Genomic DNA, 21589 nt, shown 5'->3' on the forward strand with positions numbered 1-21589 from the left:
GGGAGTCAGGATGACTGCAGGAGGCACAACACCGCTCGCTCTGCAGCCACAATGAAATGGGTTTCTCACAGGCTTGGGTGCGTCCCCCCTGAAACTCAGCCCCAAGACCTAAGGATGCCACTGTATTTGAAGACAGGATTGTTAAAGAAGTTATTAAATTAAGAAGAGGCTGTTAGGGCAGGTCCCACCTGATCCCATCTCACTGGTGTCCGCATTAAAAAAAGGATCAGGATGGAGAGGGACGACCGTGTGGGCACACAGTGAGAAGCTGGCCATCGGCAAGCCAAGAGAGCCCTTGGAGGAGGCCAAACCTACTAATAACCCTGATCTTGGACAGCAGCCTCCAGAACTATGGGGAAAAGCAAGCTCCGCTGTTCAATCCACCAGGCCTGGTACTGTCTCAGCAGCCCCAAGCAAACGAACGCAGCGGTTACACTGGTTTAGAGGAATCACACTTCTGTGATTCCCACTAAAGCCCTAAGACACCCACTAATCTTCACCCCACTGTAATGGGTTAGAAATTACACCATAAACGTTTCCTCCCAAGTTGTCCTTCTGGGATTTTTAGATTTGAAACCTGGAGTCACAGCTCTTAAAGGTTGGGAAAGAAGTGGACAAATGAGGGGGGCAAGCCGTCTGCTACGCGAGTCACCTGCTGGGCGCGGAGCTCTGCTTCTCGTCGTGCTCTTTCTCTAAAAACAGAAGAGAAACAGAAATGTAAAAATTGACAGCAATAAACCAAGAGCCACTTTTTGGTGAGATTTAACTTAAAAAAAAAAAAAAAAGCTTTGCTAAAGGCAACTTAGAAATCACAGAGGACAGAGCCTCTTCCTTGGGCAATCCACTTATTTCGTGCAGGAATAAAAATACACACAGAACTGGGTCTGCAGCGCTGCCAGGGAATTTCATATTCCCGCGGCCAAGAAGTCTCCATTTGTTTCCAACAGGAGGCTGTGCAGCGCCCGCTGGGAGTTCCTGCTGCACGCGCAGATGCGGAGCACAAAACCCAGAATGGATTCCTTTGTTTCACGCAGGCAAGGCAGGCCCCCATACCTCTCCTCTGCCTCCCGCCTCCTCTTTTCTTCTTGCTCCCGCTTGGCGGCCAGCAGCTGTCGGTAAACTCGACGGGCGCTCCGGCCTCGGAACTGCTTCTGGAAGACGATGGCTGCGTGCCTCAGGTGCAGGAAGCGCCTCCTCAGCAGGCAGGCTCTGCAGTTCTTCTGGATGGTCACGACGCAGTCGAGGACCTTTCTGTACTGCTTTCTGCCAAGGGGAGGAGAGGAGGGAAGAGCCTCAGCCCCCAGCCGCCCAGCTCCCCGGCCTGGGGCTATTCAAATGAGTCTGCTTGGAGGGACCGGACAAAGGCACAGGGCCCAGTTCTGGAATGACTCTCATTATGGAGACTTAAGGGAACAAGGGGGCCCCTTGGGTCAAAACAAAACACAAGAAAAACAAAAGAATAGCAACAAACCAGAGGGCAGTAAGACCCTATCACTATCCTGGCTAAGCAAACAATCCAGATGCAGACTTTGAACACTTGTGGCAGCAAGTGTTGGGTAAACAGGACCCCAAGGGATCTGATATAGTCCCCTGTTCATATGAAACAGCCGCCACCCCATCCCAGCAGGCCGGCTTTGTGCTGCAGAACGCGGTATAATGTGTGGAGTTTGAATTAAAATGCACATGAAAAGCAGCTGCCTCCCTCCGCAAACAGGAGCAGAATGGGCCTGGGGGCACAAAATGAGAACCCCAGAATAAACAGCTGGGAGCTGAGGAGGCTACAAGTGGACAATCTGAATTCCTCGGTAGGGCCCTTGACTGTCACTGCTCTGATGGAGACCTCCAAGCAGGAGGAACACCCTCCTCCCACTTCGCCCAGGTCAAGCTAGGGCTGGGCTTCCACACAGCGACTTGGAATGCCTGACCCCGGACTGCTGTTCATAGCAGCTCTGGCTACCTCCCTGCAGACACGAAGTCAGTCGGTGGGGGGAGCACTCCTCTGGGAGCTCCAGGCCTCTGCCCCTCAGGCTTCTTACCGTGCCAAGTAGCCCAAGATGTGGGCCCGGATCACCACGGCTGCGTGAGTAACTTCCTCCTCCCGCTGTCTCTCCAGTTTCTGCTCCAAGGATTCTCGAAGGAACACCTGCCCAGGAGGAGGAGGACATCTCTATGTCAGATCTTTTGGGAGTAAGGTTCTTCCCCCTCTCCTTTTGTTCGCTCCAAAGTCACATGGCCATGCTTTCCAGAACAGTCCGGCCTGTTAAGGACTAATATGTTCATTAAATCCAATAAAGACACAGGACAAAAAGGAAAAGCAACAAAAAGGATATATAAGAAACAAGTCTCGTGGTTGTTGTTAGATTCAACAGGCAAAAAATGACTGCCAAATTGCTATCAAAGTGTCTAAACACTGATCTCATGTAGACTGGGACAAACAGCACTGGTCCTCCATTGATACAGAAAAGACAAAGAAGGGAGGCAGAGGTGGGAGGGCACTCAGGAAATTTCTAGAATGTTCTTTTGCTATCATGTGGAAACTTCTCTTCATATCTACCAGGTGATTGAGATCAGAACATTCTGGCTTCAAAGATGTAACTGCACATAAACATGCTGACGTTAAGATGTAGTTCTGGAGCCAGCGCTGTGGCAAAGCCAGCGCCTGCAGTGCTGGCATCCCATATGGGTGCCGGTTCAAGTCCCACCTGTTCCACTTCTGATCCAGCTCTCTGCTATGGTCTGGGAAAGCAGTAGAAGATGACCCGACTCCTTGGGTTCCCGCACGCACATGGGAGACCTGGAAGAATACCTGGCTCCTGGCTTTGTGTGGGTCAGCTCCAGCCATAGCGGCCATGTGGGGAGTGAACCAGTGGATGGAAGACCTCTCTCTCTCTCTCTCTCTCTCTCTCTGCCTCTCTGTAACTCTGCCTTTCAAATAAATAAATAAATATTTTTTTTTAAAAAGACAAAAATAGCCAGCGCCACGGCGCCGGATTCTGTCCCGGTTGCCTCTCTTCCAGGCCAGCTCTCTGCTTTGGCCCAGGAGTGCAGTGGAGGATGGCCCAAGTCCTTGGGCCTTGCACCCCATGGGAGACCAGGAGAAGCACCTGGCTCCTGGCTTCAGATCAGCGTGGTGCGCTGGCCGCTGCGGCCATTGGAGGGTGAACCAACGGCAAAGGAAGACCTTTCTCTCTGTCTCTCTCTCACTGTCCACTCTGCCTGTCAAAAAATAAAATAATAATAATAATATATATATATATGTAATTCTGAAAACTGAGTTTGAACTGAGAATTAATTTATGTCAGCTGCCTCTCAGTTTGGCTATCTCAAGCATACCAAAATTGGGACTAAACAAATTGCAGCAACTTGCTGGCCTGTAACTGAGAAAGAACCTGAATTCTACACTTGTCAGCTAAGGTAGGTATCTGTGATTGGCTCTATGAATCAGAATTCCTAAGTTTTTAAAAGATATGAAAATATGAGGACCCTCCTTATATCAAGACAGCTTCTTTTTTTTTTTTTTTTTTTTTTGGCGGTTTTCTTTCTCCTTTTATTTTATTGATTTGAAAGGTGGTTACAGAGAGAGAGAGAGAGAGAGAGAGAGAGGCCGTCCATCTGCTGGTTCACTCCCCAGATGGCCACAACGACTAGGGCCGAGCCAGGTCCGAAGCCAGGAGCCTCTCCCGGTCTCCCACGCAGGTGCAGGGGCCCAAGGACTTGGGCCATCCTCTGATCAAGACAGCTTCTAATGTTGCCATTTCAGATTTGATACGTGCATACGTTTAATTAGTCCCTATTTAAAAATATCAAATAGTTTTATGCTTTTCCACTAATGGTCAAGATGGGGCATTTTGGTTCTTCCACGATTTTTTATTTAATTCTCCTGAGTCATCCTGGCCTATAGTGATGCACTGTGCTCTCCCATCATCCATCTTTCCAGACTATTTCCCCTGTCTCCTTCCTGACACTGGGAAAAAAAAAAAAAAAAAAGCAAATAAAGAGTCTGACCACCTTGTGACTCACGGGAGCCACACCTCTTCCTGACCTGGGCTTTTCAACATCTGTGGGACACTGAGAACCTTCCATACGATCTTCTCCCTATCGTCCCAATGACTGCTCTGCTGCCGCGTGGAGAGATGTGTCTTCAGCACACACACAGAATGTTAACGCAAAAGACGGATGCTGTCAGTATCAGGGTTGTTTGCGGGCGGGGAACGGTTACAGCTGTTCAGAAACACGGACTCTGCGCTCGCCCAAATCGTCTAGCAGAGGCACTGCTCGTCAAGCTTGGGCTTTAAGAAGTATTCAGAGAGTCCTCCTTGGTTTCTTTTTCAGCATTGAAGATGCTAATCATTTGCTTCTGCTCTTGTCAGTGTTTGTAAGGAAGAATGTGGTGGTGACATTAATGGAACCAGGGTCAAGCCCAATGAGCGGTGCACCTATTAACCAATGAGCAGAAACACGTCTCTTCCAGCACCAGAAACCTACAGAACGTGGCTGGAGCTGGAATCAGAGAAATGCCTGCTGTCGTCTGTGCCCGTCTGCTCAGCCTGCTGAATTCCTCTCCTGCGTCCTTACCCACATTCTCCTTCACTAACAAAAGGGCAAATGAATCGAGCACAATGCTTTCAGAGACCTGACCTAACTTCTTCAGGAACATCCACCCTGAATTCAAGCAACAACATGGTGGGTTCCGGGAGCCCTGTGTCACCCTGCCATGCTTCCAGGGCTAGCCCAGGATCAAGTCAGCCTGACCCAGCGACAAGGAACAGAGGTATCACCGAGTCTGTCGCTGCCAGGCTCCACAGGCAGCTGAGGACAGGGCAGAGCCCAACCAGGTGAACACATCCATGGGGCTCTTTGTCACCTTTCTCTTTGATCCTATAGTATGATGTCTCAATAAAAATAGAAATATGTCCTACAGGCTTGTTAGTCACAAAATAGAGCAAGAAAGGTCTGGCAGTGTAGTCCCAGGGGTCAAGAGAGGGAAACGGGGGCAGGTGCTGTGGTACAGAGGGCTCGACTGCTGCTCAGGACACCCACGTCCTATGGTAGAGAGACGGTTCAGGCCCTGACTACTCCACTGCCAATCCAGCTTCCCGACAATGGGCCTTGGAAGGTAGTCAATGCTGGTCCAAGTGTTTGAGTCCCTGTCACTCACTTGGGAGACTCAACTGGGGTTCCAGGCTTCTGGTTTTGGCCTGATCCAATCTGACTGTTTCAGGAATGAACCACCAGATGGAAGATCTCTTTAGAAACTTAAAAAAAAAAAAAAAAAAAAAAAAACGTGCAAAGGCCTTCTTTCTGGTGGCAACACTCACAGAAACAAATCCTAGTGAATAATTAAATCAAACCTTGGTAAAGGTCAAAGCTGTCTAGAGGACACCCATTCAAATGCTTTAATGTTCACAACTTACTTCCTAATGTTTCTGCCAACTGATAAGCTCCCCATCCAATGTCCACTTCCAACTTTCCACCAATTAAAATTTAACTCCACTTGGGAGCAGGTGGTTGGCACAGTGGTTAAGACACCCACAGTGCGCATGAAGCCTCCAGTCCTGCCTCCAGCTCCTGGCTAACGTATACTCTGGGGAGCAATGACTAAACAGTGGGGTTTCTGACACCCAGGAGGGACACCTGGAGAAGTTCCTGCCTCTTGGCTTTAGTTGTCTGGCTGCTGCAGGCATTTGGGGAGTGCATCAGTAGATGGGAACTTTCTGTGTCTGCCTGTGTTTTTCAAATAAATAAAGGCCTAAATTCTTTTTTAAATTTAGCTCCTCCCCATAAGGATCACCTTTTCTTGAATATTTCCCTGATCACTTCTTTTTAAAATTAAATTTATTTTCTTATTTGAAAGGCAGAACATCATAGAGACGGAGATCTTCTATCTGCTGGTTCACTCCCAAAGTGGCCACAACAGCGAGGGCTGGGCCAAGCTGAAGCCGGAAACTCTATCCCGGTCTCCCACGTGGATGGCAGGGGCCCAAGCACTTGGTTCATCATCCACTGCTTTCCAGGGGCATTAGCAGAGTGACCAGGACTCCCATATAGGATGTGGCTACTGCAAGTGACGGCTTTACTCACTGTGCCACTAAGCCTGTCCTTCCTTGATCACTTCAATCCACAGGGATCTCCCTACTGGAGAGGCTAGAGCATTACTCATCAAAGAGATGATGTCAGATGATTTAATTCTTCAGTTGCATGTGGGTGTCTTGTCTTCCAGCACCAGAATAAACTGAGGATGAAGCCCTCTTCTCTGTATCCCTCACGCTACAGTATCCCCAGCCCTCCTGTGCCTGGTTTTCGTAACGTAAACTGATGGTGAGGTTGGAATGGTACTTTGGAGCTCAGAAAAGACTGCCAATGGCTGAGTGAGTCACAGTAATATTTGCATGAGGCCTTGAGATAGATAGAAGCGGGTATTTGTTTATACAGAATACAATTCCTTTTTGATTGAATGAAAAAAACAAACAGGGCAAACTACATTGCACTCCTATAAGCTCCACTTGAGCCATTTTTTTTTTTGCAGAAAGCTTCCCTTGAGTGAATAAAAGGAGGACGTGCGTGTGCGACCTCTTACAGTTTCTCAGCACTAATGGGTCCTGGCTGAGGCACCTCTGCCCAGGTGCACTGTGTGGTACATGCTTCCTCCTGACTGTGGATGGAACCTGTGACTTCTAGCAAGGGATGGGACTGCCCCCCGCTGAGGGGATGTCCCTGCTGTGATGATACTCTGTCCGACTCCCACTGGGCAGGGAAGTGAGCTGCAAGGTGTGAGGGATCAGAGAATCTGGCAAGAAACTCTGGGAGCCTCCGGGAACAGGCCTTGGCTGACACTAGGAAAGAAAACGGGAACCTCGTTCCTACAAACACAAGGAGCTGAAGCCTGTGAACAAGCAAGTAAGCTCGGGAAAGTGTATGAGGTCCCAAAATGAATGAAGCTCCAGGAGGAAGGGACTGCAGGCTGGGAAACCCCAATCCAAGGGCCCAGCCAAGCCACACTCCTTATGATGCAGCGAGATAATGAATATTGCTGGCCCACGAAGTCTGCAGTAATGTAACACAGCTAACCCGATACCCTGTCCATTGTCCTGCCCTGTGAGTAGTGATCTCTCAAACTCTCGCCAGTTAACCCCTCCTCTGGGGTCAGCCGGTCATGTCTGTTTCTAGCAAAGTGGCCTTAAGGGCATCGATCAGCCACAATGGAAGAAGTACTCACTCTTGATCTTGCTCTTTCTCTCTACCCTCCCCCTTTCTTTCTCCCTTCCTTCTACCCTCTCTCTTTTTTAAGAAGACAGAAATTCCTTTTAAAAACACATTAGGGAACTTCAAACTCCTTCTGTGGCATCACACTGCTAAGTGCGGGGCAAGAAGATAAGGCATGGTGACTGGTCCCCATTTTGGAAAACACATAGGTTCTCAAAGGCCAGCCCCCACTCCGCCTCTGCTCCCCAGTCACTCTGTGATGGGACAGTGACAGTGCAGGCAGGTGCAGAACCAGTGGAAAGCTGAATGAGCTCTCTGGCAGCCCCCCAACATGGAAATGCCTTAGAATGCGTGTCACGGCTCATGTTTGGTGTGCAGGCCATCTGCCCGCTGCTCGGCTCCTGTCTGGAATAAATAGTGAAGAGGCTTCTGCCATAGTTGCAGAGTCAATGGGGGAATTTTATTCCTTGCTCCCTGGGCTCAGTTTTGGGGACCTCACAGCATTTCAGACTGGCTTCCGGTCTCCTACACAATGGCCGATGCCGATGCACAGATAACCCACAGAATGTGAACTGTTGCAAGCTGGAGGAGTCTGGGGGCTCACTTCTTAGAGGCTGGGGCTGCCTCATTCTTCAACACTAGGTCATTCAAAACACACACACCCAACACACACCCACACATGCAAGCAATGAGGATGTCCCTCAATGAAACATTAATTCTTGCCCAAGCCGAGGATGTCACATTAAACAGTAACTGCTTGGAAGAAAAAGATGATGGTAGGCATGATGACACAAGTTTGCTGAAAAAACAAGTGATTCCTGGAGCACAACTCCTGGCGAGCGCCATCCGCCGCCTCTGCAGGTGGGTGGCAGGTGTTCCCTGTCACGGTACCTTGGTCTTCCCCAGCTGCCACTCGCTGTTGGAGGCGTCATAGCACTGCAGGAGAGCTGTGCACTTCCCTCGGACATCCTCGGGCAGAGCCAGGTTCCGCATCAGAACTTTATACCTGCATCACACAGACACATGGCATCACCTTTTGCTGCGGGTCCTTGCTTACCCCAACCCCTTGGGAAAGAAAGTAGATCTATTTCAGCCTCCTCTTGCCTTTTGTAAAAATCCTGGAAGGGTCTTCGGACCGCATACCCAGCTTTGCGGATCCTCACTGTCTCCAGCATCCCCGAGTAACGCAGCTGGTTCAGCACCACGGCCTGGTCAAACTGGTCTGGCATCTGAAACATGGACGTGTTGGAGAAGGCCAGTTGGGCTGGGAGAGCCAGAGAAGGCAGCCCTAGGAAGGCCTCCTTCACCGCTCTCTTAGCCGGTAGGCACACAAACGCTCACGCAGGTACCCACAAGAACTTTATGAGAACTCAGACGGAAGGAGCCCCTGTGGACCCTCACCTACCTCTCCATCAACCACGGGGCTATTATGCTAGACCCACCAGGCTCTTACTGCCTCCTTTTACGTGCTTTGAAGAAAGACCCCGATGTCACATTACCTCATTCATAAATAGCTCAGTATATCCCATATTTTAATGCTAAAACACCATGACAACTTAAAAGATACCAACTATTCATTAACATTAATTACCACATTTCAAATATCTGGTCGTCTCATAAATATCACAAACGTACCTTTGCTTTAAAATCCGTTTGCTTCCTAAACAACCTACATTGTCACACAGGTGTCATTTTATTATACTTTTTAAATTGCAATTTTAGGGCATTTAAAGACACTTTTAAATTATAGGAAGGAGTGACCAGCGAGGGTCAACAAACAACACACACATGGCACAGGAGGGGAGAGGAAGGAAGAGACAAAAATGAAAAAGAATTTAAAATTGTTCAATTCCTAGTCAAATACCCCAGAACACACAAGTGAAGAGACAAAGGCAATCATACCAGGACTCAGCACTCTGCAGAGTCCTCTCGTCTGTTCAGCTGCCAGCCGCCCTGCTGACAGGACAGTTTTTCAGTGCAGAGCAGAAAAGTGGGTCATTTCCATTTACGGCTTTCTGGACCCTGAGTCTTTTTCTCAACCCAACGACCCATACGCTTTAATTAATTTGTATTTTGTGTCCTACACAAGTGTGAATAAAAGGACCAAAAAACCGTGCCATAAGATGTAATTGTTAAAAAGTAAAAAAGAAAAAAAATGCAGAGTGGTTTAATTTGTGACCCTTAAAAATGTAGTCAGTCATTAACACAAAATTAGGCTTAATGCCATGTTATCCTGCACACTTTCAAAACAAGTAAAAAATCAATGCCAATTTCCCTTACAGCTCTTGATGAAGTCACTGCCACTCTAATTTCTCTTATATTTAATTTGCCATACAAAAACTTTGGTTAAACTGTCTTTATTGAGATGGTATTTTAAGTGAGGACAGATAACAAATTGGAGCAAACACTCAAAGCACAGTGGGTCTCTGGTTTTCAACCTTGATTATTTAAACTATCCTAAAGAAGAGTAAGAAAAGCACAGAAACCTGAGAACAGAATTGGGCTTGGTGGCTCTTACACTGTATATCTCTGGATTTAAAACAGGGGATGGGGAGGGGGTGACTGTTCTGAAGCCGGCTGGCTGCAAAGCTTCTGTTCTGTTGATTCAGGAATATAATCTGACCAGCGGCAACCCGCAAAGAGTGTGGAGCAAACATAAACGAACACAGAACATTCAACTTCGCTCAATTCACCGCATCACAGAAAGCTTCTCAATGTAATATTTAATCATCTGAGGCTCCAAGACTAGAAACCAAAACACTTCTCAAGCCTTGCTGACTGTCACTCCTCCCCCCTTGCTTCTCTTCTTGAATCTCTGTTTACAAAGTCTGCACAGCTCCTCAGTCTGGCACCCAAGTTAGGAAAACATTCTCCCGAGATTTTACCAAAACGCCCCCCGCCCCCCGCCTCACAAAGTGCAGGCACACTCACCATCTTCCCGTCTTCCTCTCCCGAAGGGCCATTCCACCTTTAGCGGGGGCTCCCGGGGCAAAAATGCATATGGAAAACGACTGTCATACTGGCCTCTTCCCCACAGCTCAAGACACGGAACAATAATGAACACCATTCCTGTGCTTTAAAAAGTGCCCGGTCACCATGACAACCCTTCCACTCTCCGGCTAATGAGTGTGGTGTGGCTGTAGGATTTGATACAGCCCAGGGAGGGAGGGGGAAGGGAGGAGGGCAGCTGGGAGCGGCCGCTGCTTGCAAACTCCCATTGCCATTGTGTTCCTACCCCTTCCCAGTAATTTAACCAGGGTGCGGGATCTATAGGCTGACTGTCGCCCTGGGCAACCCACCCTGCAATCACATCAGGATCACCAGGGGCTGCCGCTGGGTTTCCATGGGTGCTTTCTCTTTTCGGGGCAACTTCCTTTTCTGGTGAATTTAACTTTCAAAGATGTCACAGCTGGAAGCTGGACAAGGAATGACTTAAAGGTATTTTGCCTTTCAAAACGTCCCTAATGCACTCCCGGCTCCACTGGCAGCTCATTTTCCAGAACTTACTTCTGCCCAACAAAGACTGCCTGCAGGGTACTAACAGGGCAAGTTTTTTTGCAGACAACTAAATTGGACTTTGGAAGGAACAGCCTATAAGCCAGGTGAGGTATAGACAGACATCTGGGCTTGACTCATTTACTGAACATTCACTGAACACCTACTATGTGCAAGGCTTTTCGATTCATGATTTTGTTTCTAAGGATCTAGAAATTAAAGCAGGTGACAAGCATGCTAAACAGTACTACCTCGGCAGGGAAGAGCCTAGTATTAAACCATATTAAAGTTAAAAAAAATATTAAAGTTAGGTTCCTTAGGAACACAAGAGAAAAGAAAACATTGAGGGAGCATGGAAGTGTATGGATTCAAAGCAGAGTTTGGGTTCCTAAAACACTGCAAGGGTGGGTGGCAGGGTGGGTATTCTGGGAAGAATTACTATGTTCCTAATATTGTATTTATGAGATGCATTAAAAAAAAAACACACACTGCAAGGGAAGGAGCCACCCATGCAGCAAAAATAGCACCAACAAAGGCCTGAGGTGGGAAATGAACCTGGCACGTTCCATGCTAGTCTGGGACAGAGCAGGGGAGGTGGGCCGCGCCTGGACTAAAGTTGGGTGGCCACCACGTTCTAGACAGGGGGCTCTGCAGACGGCCCAGGTCAGCCCTGGGCTGTAAAAGCACCTCCTTGGCGCAAGAGCACAGCAAGCAAGACCATCACCAAGGGGATGAAGGGATCATTTTGACACCAAGCATCCCTGGAAATATTGTGCAGCCACTTAAAAATAAGATCAAATGAAAGCGCACGATTGCCTTTTGGGCCTTTTTTCTCACTGAGGGAGAAAAGCGAGCCACAGAACAAGTATACTTTTACAAAGGAGACAATGGAAGCAATGACCCTCTCCCCCCAAACCCTGCTCTGTGGACATGCACACGAATATATCCGCCAGCTACAGAGAACTGGGATAGGCATACCCCAGGGAGCTATGGGGCAGACAGAAATCATCACACAGACGAAAGGAAAACTGTCTACACGGTTACACGTTTTTGAAGACACTGATAAATAATATTTTTGCATGTAAAAGAAATCAGACACAGAATGAATTCTGTGGATCCTAAATTGGAAGATGGTGAAAGAGGGAGAGATGAACAGAGAGGCCAGGAGAGACGCTGCTGTGGGGGAACCTACAGTGGCAACCAACTGACAGATGCATAAACAAATGTACACAGTTGCTCCTGAGTATCTTGGAGGATTGCTCTCAGGATTTTCTGAGGCTTCTCCTCTGATGCTCCAGTGTCTCACATGAAATAATCTACCTAGGGCAGGAGTCGTGGGGCAGAGGGTTAATCTGCTGCCTGGGATGCCTGCATCCCATATCAGAGTACCTGGTTCCAATCCAGCTTCTCTGTGCTTCTGATCCAGCTTCCTGCTACTGCGCCTGGGAAGCAGTGGATGACAGCCCAAGTACTTGGGTTCCTGCCACCCACATACAACACTCCAATGGAGTCCTGGCTCCTGGCTTCAGCCTGGCCTGATGCTGGCTCTTCTGGGCATTTCAGGGAGTGAGCCAGCAAAGGGAAAGTCTCACTCTCCCTCACTCCCTGCCTTCCAAATAAATAAATCTTTAAAAAATAAAATGGTGTAGTGTTGGTATATAACCCAGGAACACTCTCCTCTATACTTTAAACAATCTTTAGGTTACTTGAAATACCTAATACAATGTTATTATGTGATATATGCTGTTGGTTATACTATATTGTTCCAGGAACAATGACAAGGGAAAAAAGTCTGTGTATGTTAAACAACATTTTTTTCCCTTGAATACTTTCAATCCCCAGTTGGTTGAATCCAAGGATGCAGAACCCACAGGGCCAGCTATACAATAAGGAATGGAGTAAAGATACATGCTATAATATGGCCAAGCCTTGACATTACAGCAAGTGAAAGAAGCGAGTTATCAAGGACTATATATTTCATGATCCCATTCATATGAAATGTTCAGGTTACAGAAATCTAAAGAAACAAAATAGGTCAGTGGTTGCTTAGGGCTGATCCAAGTAATGGAGGGAAATGGAGGGTTGGGGAGGGGTGGGTAGAGGAAAGTGGCCTGGAAAGCTAAAGAGTAAGAGTTTTTTGAGATGATGAAAATCTTCTACAATTCACTGTGGTGATGGATACACACATGTGTGACTGTTGACAAAAACCTCATTGGTTCAGGTGGGGGGGCAGGTTAAGCCACCCCTTGGGATACCCACATCTCCTACTGCTACTCTGTCCTTCCAACCCAGCATCCCACCATTGCATCCCAGGAATCAACAGATGATGATGCAGATTTTTGAGTCCCTGCCACCCCTGTGGGAAGCCCCGATGGAGTTGTGGGCTCCTGGCTTCAGCCTGGATTGTCAAAAGGCCCAGCTGTTGTGGGCATTTGGGGAGTGAACCAGCTGATGGAAGACCAATCTCTCTCTCTCTCTCTCTCTGCCTTTCAAGGAGATGAAAATAGATGTTCTTTTAAAAACCCATTGAACGGTGCATTTTTAAATTACTCAATTTCATTTTATGTGAATTATATATCAAAACAGGTGTTTCAAAAGAGCACATTAAACACCAAGCTGATACTGAGGCATGTCAGAAGGACAAGAAGAGGTGAATCCCAGAAGAAGTTTGTGTCCTGGAGATGAGATGAGATATATTTAGCTTGAAAGTATAGCTTGGGCAGTTTAATCCTGCCAAAATAAAACGGAAAACCTTTGTCTACAGTCTGAAGCAGTGAGTTGTCAGAACATCCAGATGAAAACAAATGATTGTCAAAAGAGCCTGCTTTACTTTCCACAAAAATCAGCTGCCTGCAAAAATCTCACCTCCTGCATATTACAATTTAAATAAAGGCCAAGAGAGGTGCTGACAATCAGGGACACAAAGCCCAGGGAGGTGCTTCACTGGGACAAGGCAGAAACACTCGCATTCATGCACTGCTTGCCCTACAGTTACCAGGCCTTCCCAATGCATCAGCACTGCAGCAGGACAACGACAGAAGCAAAGTGACACCTGCCAACAGCAAGAGGACACTAACTCTGTGCTAATTTAATTGCAGAAAACAATGAGTTAGTTTTCTGTGCACCATTGTAGTTCAAATGCTTTTTAGCATTTCTGAGGATTGCCCAAAAACCACCCTAGGAAGCCTGCTAAGAACTCAGGCCAAGGTAAGAATTGGCCTGCTCAGCCAGGCCACAAAATGGTGGCCAAGGCCAGCCAGGGCTTTAGGGAGAAGGTGCTGTCTCTTCTGCTCTCCGCAGACAGAAGTCACACTCCACGGGAGAAACTGTCAGGTGGAGCCCAAAGCCCGGCACCATGCTAAGGTGTGACCCTCTCCATACCCTGGTGTCTCCTGGAGAGAACAGTGCGCGCTCAGGAGGTGGGGCTGTCCCACCACTGACTCACATTTCCCTCTGCCTTCACTTGTCTTACATGAGTGCAGGGGCCCCAGGACTTGGGTCACCTTCCACTGCTTTCCCAGGTGCACTAGCAGGGAGCTGGATTGGAAGTGAAGCAGCTGGAACATGAACTGGCACTCATTTGGGATACCAGCAGCATCGTGGGCAGTGGCTTAACCCGTTGTGCCACAGTGCTGGCCCCAAAGAGCAATTTTTTTTTTTTTTTTGACAGGCAGAGTGGACAGTGAGAGAGAGAGACAGAGAGACAGAGAGAAAGGTCTTCCTTTGCTGTTGGTTCACCCTCCAATGGCTGCTGCGGCTGGCGCGCTGCGGCCGGCGCACCACGCTGATCCGAAGGCAGGAGCCAGGCGCTTATCCTGGTCTCCCGTGGGGTGCAGGGCCCAAGCACTTGGGCCATCCTCCACTGCACTCCCTGGCCACAGCAGAGAGCTGGCCTGGAACAGGGGCAACCCGGACAGAATCTGGCGCCCCTACTGGGACTAGAACCCAGTGTGCCGGCGCCGCTAGGTGGAGGATTAGCCTGTTGAGCCACGACGCCAGCAGACCAATTTTTTTTAAAACTTAGTTTGAAGGGGGAAAATAACTCTCTCTAGAAGTGCCATGCTGTGTCAAACTATAAATTTGCAGATCAACAACTACATAACTCACTGTAACATGCTTATCCCCCACCTCTGCCAAAGAGGAATCAAGGCAAGATAAAATGCACTGAAAATAAACAGTGAGTAAAAGAGAAAAGAGTAGTTGTACTGCCCCTTTTGTGTTGGCTGGCAGGAAGCTCAAAGCTAAATGTCATTCTCAACAACAATAATAGTCATTTACCACGTACTGTATTTTGTTTTAATGCTTGAATGACTTTTCTTAGAGTTAGGCATTTGTTTAAATGCCTCGATTCATTTAAGAAGCACATGTTATTTTTCAGTCTAAAATAATACCCAGAAAATGTTTTCAAATATTGGTAATTTCTTTAAAATGAAGAATTCTGGTGAAGCAATTTCAAATCCTTGCCTAGCGGGATTAAAGGTTGCTCTGTTGTTGATGTGCGTGAGGCACCCACAGTGGTTCTTCTAGACACACAGCATTTTAACACAGAAGCTCTAAGGAGAAGCTTAGATGGGTGATATTATTCCATTTTGCACATGAGTTAACCGACAGTGGGGCAAGGTGGAATTCCTTATCCAGATAGGTTCTAATATTTGCTTAAATCAACCAGGAAAGTAAGGCTCAAAGAGCTTTGTGTTCTTGAAAATTTGTACCTCTCATATATACGACAAATTCATTTTCTCAGTGACATGTGATGAAACTGGGGAATATTCCCACAGGGTATAACTCTCCAAGAAATAAAAGCTTCTCTAGTGAAAAGATTAAGACAATTCAGGCAGACATATGCTCCATACTGTGGAGTTCTCAGTGGTACTTTATTGTCTGGTCACACGGATATTTTCTGAAGAATTTTAGCCCTAGGAGGGGTCTTAGGGACCACCCTGTTGGGCTGACTTGGTCTAATATGGGTGATTTAAAAATCACAATTTTAGGGGCTGACATTGTGGTGTAGTGGTTTAGGCCACCATCTGCAACACTGGCATCCCATATGAGCACCAGTTCAAGCCCTAGCTGCTCCAGCAGGTGTCAACACCCAACAGTGGACAGAGGGACACACTAGCAGTGTGCTGAGACCCACCCACATGTGGCAACATATTTAATAATGCCTGCTTTTGCTTTAAAATAAATACCACAATACAGCTGGACAGTTCATCTAGGTGCTTCTGAAAACAGGTTATAATTTATTGGTAGTCTGGATCCTTTTGACAGAGGATAGGTAGGAAGCTAGTGAACAAGGGAGCTGAGAGGTTACCAGCAGTCCCCTTACTCTTCTCACACTGCCAAAATCCCACCCCCTTCCATGCCAATCTAACGTGGTGCAGGCTTGGCACACCTACTTCCTGTGATGCACCCACCTGTCACGCAGGAGATGCCATGATGATCACGTGTACACAGCCACATAAGGAGATGCCATGAAACCTTCCAGAGATCATCAGGTGCGCCCTACCCAAACTCTACCCTATTTCTATATTTAATTAGGGACTCACCCCCTGCCCATAAAGGGGAGGGCCCACCTGACCTGGGAGGGGAGGGTACAGCAGCAGCAGGTGCCCTCTCTCCTCACAGAGGAAGGCTGCCTGCATTAACTCCTGAATGTGTGCTGTCTCTTCACTCTCTACATAAATCCTGCTCTCACTTGTATATTTCTGCTTTGAGTTCATCTCTCAGGCTGGGACAAGAACCTGGAATGAATCCAGCTGGGGACCCCTGGACACCCTGTCTCTCACAACATTTTCCTCCTTCTGTGGAGGTAATTTTATTCAAAGTCTAAAGATTGTAGATGATCACGATATACTGGAGATTATTTTAATCAATGAAAATATGAATTAAAAACCTTGCAGAGACTGAGCAGCCATGGGGGAAACTGCATGGAACACACCAGAGCCCGGGCCCACAGCTGCAAGCTCCCCTGAGGTCCCACCTGCCTAGGATGCAGAATGGCACGGAGCTGAGCCCTGGAGTGGGCCACCCCGGAGGTCCTCAGAGCAGACAATCGGCTACAGAAAGCCAAACAAAGCCCTGTGCGCGTTACACCAACCGTCGTTTCACTGCCCTAGTTTAGTAGCTTCTTCTCAAAACACTTTTCCTATCTTGTAAGACTTAACCAGCCCATTCCAGCACCCACACATCGGTAGCCTGTTGCTCCCAGTGAGTGCTGTGACATTCAAAAATCAAGTAAAGAGTTATGGTTTGCAGTGAATCTTGTCCTACTTTACATGCAATACTTTAAACGTTACATACATGGAGTCTGCAGCCTGAGGACTTAAGACGTAGCCCGTGGCATAGGGGGGATTAGCCCCCAGCAGCATAAGAAATATAAAAAAGTTGCCATTTATTAAAAAGAGCCACTAAAGATCGTTCATTTTGATTAAAAACATATAATAGAGGCAGTGGGGAACAGGACATCTAATCTCACACAAAGGGTTTATTACATTCGGCATCCTTGCGTTTGCATAACTGTTACGGAATATACTTCTACTCTGTTCAACTTTGAACACAAACAAACCTTACCTTTTGATAATCCCTCCCCAAACTTGAAGAAGTTAGAGATTCTGTAGGAGTTCACCAAAAATCAGTTACCTTGTACTAATAAATTATTATTCGCAGCCTGACACTGATAGTAAATCTTACCCAAGTTTCCCAATCCTGCCTCTGACTCATTCACAAAGAGGACTCTGCAAACCATCTCAATCTTGATTTGCTCTCTTTGCTACATCACTCTCAAGAGCAGTGAATGGATAAATGCCATTCGAGAAGAAGTTTACCAGGCTTGGAACAGGGTTCAAAAGCATGGTTACTAAAGCAGCAACACAGTTTCCTTGCAGGCAATCAACACACTGCCAATTAAACTAGTAACAAAGACTCTTTGTACTTACAGCAGTCATTTCACTCCAGGCTGTTAAGAATTTTACACAGTTGGTGCCACTTGCTAATCATCACATTTTGAGAAGAGAGGCAGAAACGAATTTCCCCTGGAGGAGAGGCACCCCCACAGGTGAGGCGCAGGGTACATGACTTGCAGAAGTGGAGCTGTGAGTCAGGACTGGAGGTCAGATTACACAGCGTGGACATTTCTCACCAAGTACAGCCTTCAGGCCACACCTCTCTGGGGCTGAGTACAGTTACCACCCCAAGCCAGGAAACCCCGACTGTCACGCTGGGACGCGCTGTGCTCACTGCAGAAACCCACAAATGTGATGGGGAAGGATAAGCATGAGCACACACATACACACACACGCACGTGCACACACTCACAAAACCCCTCCAAGGCACAGCTTAGATCACATCATACCCCAGCTTGCAAATCTGCGGCAGACGCCAGACTGAAGGCTCCCACAACAGGGACCCAATCCACCTTCCCAGGCAATACACTCCAACACAAACCCTACATTTTCATCCAATTACAGATAATTCCAGTTGTTTCTTGACTAAAATACTCATTTCCTGTCTTCACCTCAGCTGAAGCCAGGTTCTTCCCCTCCAATGTTGCGTCTGAGCAACCTTTCAGTGTTTCTTCCAGGCTCTGGCCTCCACCACATTGCCACTGCCTGTGATCACCCAGAGCCCTCTGTAAACTGCATACCCACCCCACCTTCCTGCTCTATGCTGGGCAGTGTTTTTTGTTGCTTAAAAATCATTTCAATCTACACAACTGTAATCAACTGGTTTGTGACAAATGAGCCAATGAGGCCGGAGTAACTGGACAATGAAGTAAATCAGTCCACAATGATAAAATTGTGTGGTAGAAGACAAAGAGAAGCAACAACCTGGAAAACGCTATTGGCTGAAATTTGCGCAGCATTTTACAGTTCCAATGTATTTCTTTTGTTGTTGTTGTTGTTTTTTGACAGGCAGAGTGGACAGTGAGAGAGAGAGACAGAGAGAAAGGTCTTTCTTTGCCATTGGTTCACCCTCCAATGGCCGCCGTGGCCGGCGCACTGCGGCCGGTGCATCGCGCTGATCCGAAGGCAGGAGCCAGGTGCTTCTCCTGGTCTCCCATGGGGTGCAGGGCCCAAGCACTTGGGCCATCCTCCACTGCACTCCCGGGCCATAGCAGAGAGCTGGCCTGGAAGAGGGGCAACCGGGCCAGAATCCGCCGCCCCGACCGGGACTAGAACCTGGTGTGTCGGCGCCGCTAGGCGGAGGATTAGCCTGTTGAGCCACGGCACCGGCCACAGTTCCAATGTACTTCACATACAAGATGCCATCTGCTTATTTCTACCACCTAAAGGGTGGGCAGGGTGAGGTTAGTATTCATCATATAGACCAAAAGAATTGGGCCGGCGCCGTGGCTTAACAGGCTAATCCTCCGCCTTGTGGTGCCGGCACACCGGGTTCTAGTCCCGGTCGGGGCGCCGGATTCTGGCCCGGTTGCCCCTCTTCCAGGCCAGCTCTCTGCTATGGCCAGGGAGTGCAGTGGAGGATGGCCCAAGTCCTTGGGCCCTGCACCCCATGTGAGACCAGGAGAAGCACCTGGCTCCTGGCTTCGGATCAGCGCGATGCGCCGGCCGCAGCGGCCATTGAAGGGTGAACCAACGGCAAAAAGGAAGACCTGTCTCTCTGTCTCTCTCTCACTATCCACTCTGCCTGTCAAAAAAAATAAATAAATAAAAATAAAATAAAAATAGACCAAAAGAATGTGGGTGATCTGAGAATGGTAACAAAGCACTCAAAAAAGTCAGAGGAGCAACAGGCTCCGGAGCCAAGGCTTTTCTTGTAGAATCCCTGCAGATCCTGCTAAGACTCCCCTAGGACACAGGAGTGCTTCTCCTTATGGATAAGTCCAAGTCTAAAGTGACACCACGTGAGTGGCTGCCAACAACACCTGTGGATGGCAGATCGAGTTGAATCATGTCTTCTCCAGTGCATGCAACAGCAGTGGGAACACTACCAGTGGTGAAGGTACAAAGCAACACTGACAGCATCAGCGTTAGCAGCAGTAAATGAGCTCCAACACGCACTTACCGTGTGCCAGGCACTCTGCTAGCTTTTATTGAATGCTAGCAGCTCTATGAGGCAGGTATGATTACCAGGTGCACCATCTGAACCACAGAAAGGTTAATTAAAATGAAGGTCACAAAGCTCATGCCGGAGGGAGGCAGGACTGGAAACCAGACGGGGAGATGGCCAAGTCAGCACTTCTAACCACTAAGGACACTGCTCTTCCTGCAAGGTGCACATAATGGAGTTGCAGAGAGTTCCTGCCTCTCCCAAGCATTCACTGCTTAACAATGGCGTTTATTTCCTCTACATATTTCCTCTGCAATCCTGAATGAAGTTCATCACAATAGCTACCTTGGTTGCAGACCAAAATAGAAATCTCCTTCTGAGGATTAAAACCCAAAGGAGATAATACAGTTAAGTTACAGCAGGGACTGGCAAACTGTAGCCTGTGCACCACATCCGGCTTGCCACCTGTTTTTGTAAATAAAGTTTTATTGGAACAAAGCCACACATTGTCTCTGACCCTTTCACGCTACATTGGCAAAGCCTAAACTATTTACTATCTTGCTACTTACAGAAAAAAGTTTGCTGATTCCTGAGTTAGCGAACAAAAGCCCGGAAAACAGGGCACTGAACCAGGGCAAACAGAGCTGTGTTCTAAAGGTAATTACATTTCCGATTGCAAACACTCAGTGTGAAAAAAAAAAAAATGTGAAACGTCTCATTAATAATTTTGAAACTGACTACTTGAAATGATAATGTTGTGGATATTCTGGGTTAAAACTATATACATAGTATTAAACTGGCTTTGTGGAATTGACTTGTTTACTCTTTTAAATACAGCCACTGGAAAACTGAATTACAGACCTGGCTCACACTGTATTGTTACTAGTGCTTCTCTCCTTGAGGCTTTGAAAAGCCGAAGAATGAGGCTAAGATTAGAATTTACTTGTATTTGCTTGACACCCAGAGGTGTTTTATATAAACTATCAGACCACTTTAATGAAAGGCTTATATATTTAGAGACTAAAACATTATTTCTCACAAAACATCATTTCTTATTCAAAGACGGAAAACAATGCTCATGCAAAGGATGAGAAACAAGACAGCCCATGAACAGTTCTCCTGTGGCTAATGACTCTGAACAAATCAAGTGAACATGAAGAATGACCATTAATTTTAAATAAATTATGAAACATCTTTCAAGGTCAAGATAGTGATTCTCCAGTAACATATATGAATTTTATTTTTCCTTATTTATAAATTCCAGAGATTCCTAGGACATTAAGTTTGCTTTTTGGTTTTTGTTTTTTAAACAAATTGTTGAAGGCAGCATCTTCAGGACCTATGATAATGATGGAAAAACAAGCCATACTGGGGCAATATGTGATAAAGATAGACTGAATGGGCTAAAATGGGGGTGCATGCATTCTGACTTCTTCCCCCAAAACTGGTAAATAAACGCTTGGAAAGGTCACATCTAACAACTCTGGTTACATCTGCTAACAGACCTTTCTCTTGGTGTCCCTGGGACATTTACTCATTTGAATCTTAGCTGCCATTGTGCCTGTCACATACTTGTTTCCAGAACCCACAAATGGTCTGCAAAACCACACGTACTGAACATTTGGCTGAATGCTCCCTTGAGTTCTAAGAATAGAAGCCTGCCCTACTCCACAGCTTCTTTCTTCCATTCTTATTTCTTTCCTGTTTCCTGCCTCCCACACCCCCTGCACCTGCTGCTGAGACTTCCCTACCCCCCTCACAATGGCCCTGTGCTTAGGACGCTGCCCACCGCTGGGCTCCCTTCTCCCTTGTCTTGCACACTGGCTGCAAACTCCCTCACTCTGATCCTTCTGGGCAGGGCATTCTCAGAGACCCTCGGGCA

The 21589-nt window shown here is 47.3% G+C and overlaps 1 protein-coding gene across 2 annotated transcripts in view; it reads right to left on the minus strand.

Annotated features, from left to right (window-relative positions):
* MYO10 (myosin X) overlaps positions 1-21589 on the minus strand; it is a 251839-nt gene that overhangs the window by 34122 nt on the left and 196128 nt on the right. For both annotated transcript variants that reach the window (XM_062212206.1, XM_062212207.1), the window contains 5 exons: positions 8308-8432; positions 8095-8209; positions 2037-2143; positions 1054-1263; positions 653-692 (listed from right to left, as the gene is read on the minus strand). In XM_062212206.1, the coding sequence (XP_062068190.1) occupies positions 653-692; positions 1054-1263; positions 2037-2143; positions 8095-8209; positions 8308-8432 (597 nt within the window). The remainder of the gene's footprint in view (positions 1-652; positions 693-1053; positions 1264-2036; positions 2144-8094; positions 8210-8307; positions 8433-21589) is intronic.

This window comes from Lepus europaeus, chromosome 15 (assembly GCF_033115175.1).
Source record: "Lepus europaeus isolate LE1 chromosome 15, mLepTim1.pri, whole genome shotgun sequence".
Lineage (NCBI taxonomy): Eukaryota > Metazoa > Chordata > Mammalia > Lagomorpha > Leporidae > Lepus > Lepus europaeus.